The sequence below is a fragment of the Schistocerca serialis genome, chromosome 11 (genome assembly GCF_023864345.2).
Source record: "Schistocerca serialis cubense isolate TAMUIC-IGC-003099 chromosome 11, iqSchSeri2.2, whole genome shotgun sequence".
NCBI lineage: Eukaryota > Metazoa > Arthropoda > Insecta > Orthoptera > Acrididae > Schistocerca > Schistocerca serialis.
The window spans coordinates 161746423-161756647 of NC_064648.1; the positions used below are offsets into that span (position 1 = coordinate 161746423).

Genomic DNA, 10225 nt, shown 5'->3' on the forward strand with positions numbered 1-10225 from the left:
CGGGAATATACCGTATTCCATGCACATGCGGAAAAGTTTATGTCGGAATGACTGGACGATCAATTAACACCAGGATCAAAGAGCATAAGCGACATTGCAGGTTGGGGCAGGTGGAGAAATCGGCTGTGGCAGAGCATGCACTGAATGAGACCGACCACGCAATAAAATTCTCCGACACGCAAGTTCTGGCTGTAGAGAAGCACTATCACACGCACTTGTTCAGAGTAGCTGTAGAAATACAAAAACACGCTAATAGTTTCAACAAGAAAGAGGAAAGCCTTAAGGTAAACGGATCCTGGCTGCCCATACTGCAGCGAACGACCGTCGCAGGTAGCAAGAGGAGAACCGCACCGGAAATGACCGCGGAGAAGCCCTCGGACGTTGGCGCGCCAGGTACATATAGTCTGCGGCCAGAGCTCGGCCCCAGTTCACCACCGGCAATGGAGGGTGAAGCTTTGACAATGCCAGCCACTCGTGCTGGCGAAACGTCAGAAAAATCATTAGATGAACGTCGGCCGAAGAACCCGAGACAGAAGCCAATAGGCAGTTTGTCAACAAGTGACCACCAAAGCCTTAACAATTTTGTATTATGCATCTACGGGGAGGAGATTTGCAGATTGTACCGACGCCTTGAGTACGACGGAAGAAGAAAGCGCGACTGATGTCCTCTCTCGCCTTTCTGTCACGGTGCCGAGATGAATGTGCTACACCGAAGTTCTTGAGATGCAAGCGCATATTCACCACCGCCCAAGCACATCGTATCTACGACAGAATGGAACGAGCTTTTCTTCGTGAGCGAATACATACAACACGGAGAGACTTGGCAAGAACGGATCGGGAACTTCTGAGCATTTTCTATCAACTAAGTAGCAGAATGCATCGAGACGACTGGGACAAGATCGACAGCATCACTCACAGGAGCATGCAGAACGAACTCGAGCGCTGCACTGAGCGGCAAAAGAAAAAGTTTGAAAGATGCCGGAAGAAGACCGACAAGGCGATTCCTGACATGTCACACACAGTGGTCAACCTCACTGAACGACAATTGACCGAAGAGGAAGTGTCTGTTCTTCAAAAAGGAGGGAATTTCGCTATCATCCCGAGAACTATACCTATGGAGGACATCATTGCCTACACCGAAGCAGCCATTCGGACCCTTCCTTGTGAAAGGGCAGAGGAAATACGCACTGTAACAGCCAGGATACTGCGCCGAGCAAAACCACCAGCTTGCAACATGAAGAAAGAAGAGGTACAAGCCATTAAGAATCTCAACGCCGACAAGAGTGTATTGGTACTGCTTGCCGATAAGGGGAATGCGACCGTCGTAATGAAGACCGAAAATTATGAGCAAAAGATCCGAGACCTATTAGATCCGACGACGTACCGAAAACTAAGCGCAGATCCAACGCAGCGTATCACTCGGAATACGAATCGATTAATCAAGGCGTCTTCTCTGCCGGCGGACATACAGAGAAACCTGCGCAACACAGAAGCCCTACCGCCTCGGCTGTATGGATTACCCAAGATCCATAAGAACAACGTTCCACTGAGACCGATCGTTAGCGCTCCTGGCTCACCAACGTATAAACTGGCGAAACACTTGGCCTCTCTGCTCCAGCCACACGTGGGGAAGACCGACACATACATTAAGGACTCAGGACATTTCATTGAGAAGCTGAAGGAACTGAAACTTGCACCAAACGACATAATGGTCAGCTTCGATGTTGTTTCGTTATTTACGAAAGTACTACTCAGTGACGCTCTGGAGCACATCGGTTCCATGTTCCCGCAAGACATCAAAAAGCTCTTCCATGCATGTCTCACCACGAGCGATTTCACGTGGAATGGCGATTTCTACGAACAGCTGGAAGGTGTCGCCATGGGTAGTCCTCTCAGTCCAGTGGTGGCCAACTTCTTCATGGAACAATTCGAAGCACAGGCACTGGACTCGGCGACTTGTAAACCTAAGGTGTGGTACAGGTACGTCGATGATACTTTCGTGGTGTGGAAACCACTTGGTGAATTCCTAAGACACTTGAACAGCCTCCGTGCCAACATAACATTTACCATGGAAGTAGAAAAGGACAAGAAACTGCCATTTCTAGATGTGCTGGTCACAAGGGACGGCGAAAACCTGGGACACAGCGTGTATCGGAAACCGACACACACGGACCGATACCTGCTCAATCTGTCAAACCACCACCCCAGCCAGAGAAGAGGCATGATTAGTACGCTCGTAACGAGAACAGGACGAATATGTGAACCTCAACACCTCAAACGAGAAATGCAACACCTGGAAACTGCTCTGCGGAGCAATGGGTACTCCACAAATTACATTAGCAGTGTAACAGAGCCAAACACTCGGCGAAGTAAGGAACCAGAAAAAGAAATGTCGGGCACGGCCTTTCTGCCATACATTCCCAGAGTGACGGACAGAATCGGCCGTATATTGCGCAAACACGGCGTAAAGACGATTTTCAAACCGACAAGGAAGATCAAAGAGTGTCTTAGATCGGCGAAGGAGAAAAGAGACCCACTTGCAATGTCGGGAATATACCGTATACCATGCACATGCGGAAAAGTTTATGTCGGAATGACTGGACGATCAATTAACACCAGGATCAAAGAGCATAAGCGACATTGCAGGTTGGGGCAGGTGGAGAAATCGACCATGGCAGAGCATGCACTGAATGAGACCGACCACGTAATAAAATTCGCCGGCACGCAAGTTCTGGCTGTAGAGAAGCACTATCACACGCGCTTGTTTAGAGAAGCTGTAGAAATACAAAAACACGCTGATAGTTTCAACAAGAAAGAGGAAAGCCTTAAGGTAAACGGATCCTGGCTGCCCGTACTGCAGCGAACGACCGTCGCAGGTAGCAAGAGGAGAACCGCACCGGAAATGACGGCGGAGAAGCCCTGGGACGTTGGCGCGCCATGTACATATAGTCTGCGGCCGCGAGCTCGGCTCCAGTTCACCACCGGCAATGGAGGGTGAAGCTTTGACAATGCCAGCCACTCGTGCTGGCGGAACGTCAGAAAAATCACTTTTCTATGTGTTCACTTTGTGGTCCATACCACAGCCACTGGTTCGTCTGGACCTATCGCAAAGCCCAAAAGGCTCAGTTCTACCTGTGGCCTCCACTGGCAGTTTTTCTCTATTGTTGGTGAGTTTCAGGACTCAGAAACAGTCTACACAGATGGCTCAATGGCTCTTGTTGGCTTCACTTACGCTCACGTTGGAGATGCTGAACAGAGCTCCTAGCTGGATTGCGTCAGTGTTTTCACTGCACAGTTGGTAGCTATCTCGCGCACTCTTCAGCATATCCATTCCTGCACAGGTGAGTCCTTCGTCATCTCTAGTGACTCTTTAAGTAGCGTACAAGCTCTCTATCAGTGGTTCCCTCACCACCCTTTGCTGTTAACTATCCAGCAGTCTATTTGTGCCCTCGGCGACAGCGGACATTCGGTGACCTACATTAGGACCCCAGGACATGCTGGGATCCTGGGCAATGAACTTGCTGGCAGGCTGACCAAACATGCTACCAGTAAACCAACTCTGGAAATCTTCGCACTGGAGACTGATCTCCAGTTGGTCTTATGCTGTAAAGTTTTCAGGATCTGGGATGCTTAATGACACACGGTCAGTACACCAAATAAACTATGTGTTGTCAAGGAGAATACAAATCTGTGATAATTATCCATGCAAGCCACTCGCAGGGAGTCTGTTGTCCTTTGCTAACCCCACATCAGCCGCACCTGGCTGACACATACACACCTCCTCCGTCGCTAGGACGTACCTCAGTGTTGCTGTAGGTCCCACTTGACTGTCGTCCTCATCTTACTGGACTGCTCTAGTTTAGTTGCTCTGCAGTGGACTTTTAACCTACCCATCACACTGTTAACGGTGTTGGGAGTCAATGTCTTAACAGTTGACATCGTTTTACGTTTTATTTGTGAGGGGAATTTTTATCACACAATCTAATGGTGAGCATCTGGCTTTTTCTATCTTTATTTTAACTCTTCCTCACTCTTTCTTTGCTGTTTTTTAGCCTTGGTGTTCGTATTTTCCCTGTCCAAGTTCGTCTAGCCATGTCTTTAAGGCTGGAGGTTTTAGTGTGTTGCCGAGTGGCTCGCTCATCCTTTATTCCTGTTGTGATCACCCAGTCCTGGCCATCTGCTGCATTGTTCTGATACCATCCACTGTTTTTTCTTTTAGTTTACGTTTTCCACTTTTGTTAGCCTTTTTTGTTTTCTTCTTCAGTGTGGTTTCCAGTCAGTCTTTCGCCTTGTACTTTCCCGAAATCGTTTTGGTAATGTTTTTAACCTGAGAGCTGTTTGAATGTTGGGTAATGGACAGATGACAGCGTAGTTTGATCCCTTTACTCACCACACCAACCAACCAATTAAAACTGCTTCTCATAAAGAATCGAGCTCAATGCAGTTTTCGTAGTACTATAGCTAGGAACATGTCAGATCTATTGCCAGAATGTACAGATATATTTTATATCAGACCTCAGCTTGTAAATCACATCCAGCGAGAATGATAGTTGGGTTTGACAATGCATATGACTGAGTGAAAAACAATTTTTAATATGACTGTGAGCAAAATGCGATTTAACGGATGAGTGACTAACATGATATACAGTGTTATAATTAACGAGGCATCCACAGTCATCGTTAGTCAGCATCTTATGACAACACTATACCCAGATTAGTATGGGATGGCTGCTGCCAGCAACATCACATGCTTCTGATTTTAAATCACATCTCGTAATATGACAAGGACTTCAGGTTTCCAAGATGAAGAAGATATGTAAGGAAAATGCTCATAAATCAGTTTGCAGTTCAACAGGAACTAAAATTTGCAGAAAACTGCACACGTTTGAACAGCGAGACCAGTAATTGACTACGAAACAGTTCCAGCTCATAAAACTAGCCTAAATATCATCTCCATAAATGCTTGCGGATCTTATGTATTTTCCCACAATTTACAATATGGTTTGAGTTAGTTAGGAACATAACCGTATGTCAGTGCTTCAAAGGCTAGACGGCTGTGACACAAAAATTACTTATAAGATACAAGTGGTAACTTTCATGAAGACTTATACCATTGGTAAAAGCATTTAGCAGTAGTATTTCCACTGTTCACAACATTTCCAAACAGAACACAGGCAGTGGTGTATTCCTTCATGTGTAATGACAGCACCTTCAAGACCATCTTTAGTGTCACAATGCTACAGGACTTGCAGATGTTGGATCTCAAGCCACGGAACTGAACGTCACGAAAGACAAGAAATTACTGCTATGTCCAAATGCATTCTCATTCCATATGAAGCATCTAGCAGATACACTTCGATCAATGTAGATCTAATAAATCACAAGCTAGATTCTGTTTCCGAGTATTAGTTGGACACAGTTTTTTTTCAGGGAATAATCTAAATAATCCCTTGCTGACCACAAAACTCAGAACCAGCAGGTAGGAGGTAATTTGTGATAATGTTCCCATCACAGATAAATTATACAGTTTCCTATCCCTCCAAGTTTACTTTGCCTGCAATTCTGAATAGTAGACAAACGATGAATGGAGCTGCATGGTGGAAAAAACATGTTCACCAACAGAGCAACTTACAAACACACGGAATTCAAGTGCATTCCTAAACCGAAATATACTGATCACCAATGCACTAAATCACTATTTTAAAGAAAAGAAATCCTATTAACTGTCTCTCAAAGTGAAAGATTAAAAAATCTGTTAAAGTCCTTGTTCATGCTAAGCAGGAAATCTAACTTGCGGTTGTGATGTGAAACAAAATTTAAACTGTCACTAATGTTCATTACATTACTTTGCAAATTCAACTTTTCTGAGTGGTTTTCCAGGGTATCATTTCACTTCAGTGCATGTTCCTTGTTTTCAGTGTGATTGGCTTCTTCTTTCTTAGTGCATTAGATTAATTTCACTTCAATTATTGTTTATGGCACATACTGTCTCTCAAATGGTTCAAATGGCTCTGAGCACTATGGGACTTAACTTCTAAGGTCATCAGTTCCCTAGAACTTAGAACTACTTAGACCGATCTAACCTAAGGACATCACACATATCCATGCCCATGGCAGGATTCGAACCTGCGAACGTAGCGGTCGCGCGGTTCCAGTCTGTAGCGCCTAGAACCGCTCGGCCACCCTGGCCGGGGGCCTCTCAAAACATCTTATTATAAGTGAATTATATTTTTATAGTAGGTTTGTGTTCCTGCTACTTTCATGAGGTGAAACATTATTTTTCATCACTAGAGAGGAAAAATTGTGCGCCAAAATTATAAATGAAAAACACTGTTTTGAGAATCATTCAGCTAAAAGTCCGTTAAGTATAACAAATATTTTATAAAGTCATTCTTACATTTCAGAGTGAATCATAAGTTACCCCATTTCCTGTTAGTATTTTACGTACAGTAATCCATATGCAGAGAGTGAACTTTTAATTTATGGGAGCACAATCAGTCCCATGGTTTGAGATCCTACATCTGCATGTACTGTAGCATTGTGACACTAAAGGCAGTCTTGAAGATGCTGTCATTACATAGAAAGTGACACACCACTGGCTGTGTTCTGTTAGGAAATTTATGGGAGCACAGTCAGTCCCATGGTTTGAGATCCTACATCTGCATGTACTGTAGCATTGTGACACTAAAGGCAGTCTTGAAGATGCTGTCATTACATAGAAAGTGACACACCACTGGCTGTGTTCTGTTAGGAAATTTTTTGGGCAGTGGAAGGACTGCTGCTAAATACTGAAAGAATTGGGAGTGACTCATTATTACTAACAAAGTTTATATGTATGTAATATTTGTCAAAAATATGGGAGAAAATGCTAGGAAAGCTTATGGCGTGTAGTTTTCATTTTCATGCATTCAATTTTGGGCATGGTTTGCAGGTCTCCACCAAATCCATTGTACATCAGTGCTAGAAACACCACTCAATAAATTGCCTGCTACACCACACCCCATCAGAGATCACTCGTGTACAGAAGGTGGCTATCATCGGTTCACAGTTGAGGCACGCCCATGCTGGGTGGTACCAATACCAGCCCCAATAACCACACATATGAAAGGCAAAGACTCATCGCTCTGTAGAAATTGTGTGTGGCTGCTTCAGCAACAGATTTAGAGTACAGAGTAGCGGATCATTTTTTAACAGCGATAAACTTTGTGGCGCAGAAGCCCACATACGACTGATCTAACAGAATATAGACTTGCAGCATCTTGTCCACCCAGAAAATCTGTTGGGTTGGAGGAGAGGGGATCATGCACTGGGTGTACTCATGAGCCAACGAGCTGTAATTAAAGTGGGGATTCCACAAAATATACAGTCGTAATGAGAAACCGTAGTAGATCAAGTGTCTTAAATTGTCACTGATTCTGGTCAGGTTATAAATGATTACCATTAAAGTACCAGTAATGATAGTTTAACGCCTGTTTGTGAAGCAGCTTCCATAGCTCCGTATTAAATTGCCCAAACAGCTCAGAGACCGGCTCTCATCTGTAGGAGTTTTTTGAATCTGGAGATGTGACTTTGACTCTGTCAGTGATCTGTGCATTTAAAAACTAAGTAGCACTACTTCAAACATTCAGTGTCACACCGTGGGTACACCTTCACCAGACTACACACACACACACGCACAAAACACACACGCACAAAACACACATACACTCAAACATATGTGCCAGGCAAACATAAATACACTGCCTTCACCGGGACCACACCAAGTGAAACACTGTGGGAGTCAAAAGGGCTTCAGAGCTGTTGGTTCCTGTACAGTCATTCAGGATTCACGTTTGTTTCTCTCTATATAGAAAAGAACCATTATTATCTCATGCAGTTATCATAACTATAAAATGAGTTTTGAGTATGTCAGCTGTATGATTTTCAATAGAATCAGCAACATTTGCAAATCTGTCTGCCCAAAATATTTCTAGAAAAAGGAATTATATATTTTATCGATCAGCGGATATTGGATTCATTAATTTAATACGTCATTTACCATTACTTCTTAATTGACTTTAGTTTCAGAAAATGTTACTAAATTCTTCTCCTGAACACATGTCGCACAGTGTGTTGTATCAGCATGTAGGTATTTTCGTTTAGAACCATCCTAGCGAGATTGTCGCATGTAAATTACATACTGCAGCACTTTCCACGAAACAAGATTTACTTTCCAACGTTGTCATATCGAGACAAGTACATTAAACTTTAATTTACTCTCATGATCTCGCTGTCGCCTTAAGGCGCATCACGGCCAGAGGAATATAAGACGAAAGTTTCTCTTTCTCTCTATCTCTCTCTCTCTCTCTCTCTCTCTCTCTCTCTCTCTTTGTCTCCCTCCCTCCCTCTCTCTCTCTCTCTCTCTCTCTCTCTCTCTCTTTCCCTATGTGTATGTTTCTGTGCGCGCGCGTGTGTGTGTGTGTGTGTGTGTGTGTGTGTGTGTGTGTGTGTGTGTGTGTGTTGTGTGTTTGTTTGTTTGTGTTAGTTCTTGTGTGTATGTTCATCTGTCAATGAGTGTGATTGTGTGTAGGGGTAGAGGAGTCCAGTTTGGTATCATTGCTGTACCCTAAACGTCACTACTAAATGGTTTCCTGGTTAACAGTAGCTTTCTCTGTTTGACGAGTTTGTGTCAAGAAACTTGTTGATAATTGGGTTTACTTTTGCTCCTGTAATAACAGAAACTTATCTTTAAATAGCAGGAGACGTCATTAGCATTATTTGTCACATTTGCAAGTGTCAGAGAGGACTGCTGCACACAGAGATGTAGTAATGGCTGAACGAAGTGGAAGGAAACAACTTCTATAACGACAGAATTCTAAGGTCAAAAAACTAACGATCACGAATTAAAGTGACCAAATGTGATAACTTTGTATCTTGAGAGTTGGAGTGTAGGAATTTTTTGTGGAGAGTGCATGAAGAATTTGAGAGAATGACGTAACTGTGCATCTGTACGTTAATATAAAACAACTTTCTCAGTGTTCTGTATCACAGATGGGAGATTTATCAGTTGTCAGAGAGATGAGTTTTAGAATTGGTTACAGTTGTACCACTCCGATACGCTTCTTCATCGGAAGTGTGTGTCTGAAGGAAAGTATGAGAGTTTCTGTGCTTTGTGTAGGGCCCTCTCTGCAGCGGAGAAAGGCAGGAGGCTGATCAAGGCAGCTAACGATGGGACAGTGCAAGAGCTGCAAATGCTGCTGGCAGCTGGGGCTGATGTGGGTGCGACGGATGGGAACAAGAACACTGCGCTGCACTGGGCAGCCTGGGAGGGTCACGTGGAAGCGGCGAGCTGTCTGGTGGGGGCTGGCGCGGAGGTGGGGGCCGGGAACTGGGTCCAGAACACGCCGCTGCACTGGGCTGCATGGGGCGGCCGGCCGGCCGTGGTGCGGCTGCTGGCGGCGTTCTCTGCAGACCCCAATGCCAGGAACGTGGACGGGGACACGCCACTGCACTTCGCGGCTGAGCATGGCCGCACGGAGGAGGCGACTGCACTACTCGATGCAGGGGCTGACAGCGGGGCCAGGAATCACAAGGGGAAAACCCCAGTGGACCGCGCCAGGCAGTTCAACCACCAACACTGGATAGACAGGATAACACGAGACTGGCACTACAATACACGCCTCTGAAGTAAATAGAACACTGCTCTAGTAAAATCACCACAGTAGCGACAATGTGAGATTCATATACACTAATGTGTGTAGCAAGAAGCGAGTTTCCTTCCATGAAAACTCAACAATAATTGAAACGTATATCATTAATAATAAACATGTTTTTAACTAAATTCATTATTGTAAAGTAATTGGTAAAAATATGCTATTACACATAACACCACAGCCAGTGTGGTAGTAAGGCGCTGTACTGTTGCGGTAAGTTGCTGGACTACAGTAACAATAAATCTTCAATTTAATCAACAACAATTTATTTATTCAGCCAACTGCACAGTTTGCAAACACTGCCAGTGAGTGTCCGTCAAGTATGACTTTAAGTAAACAGTTATGATGAAAGTCCAAAGACAGTCATCTGAACAGAAAAAGAGCACGTTGTATTGAGCAGGAACATCAGTCATCCCCAAGGAAACCATAGAGGCTTAGTTTGTGTCTCAGAATACTGTGATACAGTATCACATTAGCTGTGAAAAAAATAACAATGATTACTAAAACAAACCATTCCTCTTACAATACCATAA

At 44.2% G+C, this 10225-nt stretch overlaps 1 protein-coding gene across 1 annotated transcript in view; it reads left to right on the forward strand.

Moving 5' to 3' along the window:
* The window catches only part of LOC126427238 (ankyrin-2-like), a 58434-nt gene extending 48614 nt beyond the window's left edge, over window positions 1-9820 (forward strand). The window contains exon 6 of the mRNA XM_050089478.1: window positions 9158-9820. Coding sequence (XP_049945435.1) covers window positions 9158-9665 — 508 coding nt within the window. The 3' untranslated portion in view covers window positions 9666-9820. The remainder of the gene's footprint in view (window positions 1-9157) is intronic.
* Window positions 9821-10225: the final 405 nt, after the last annotated feature.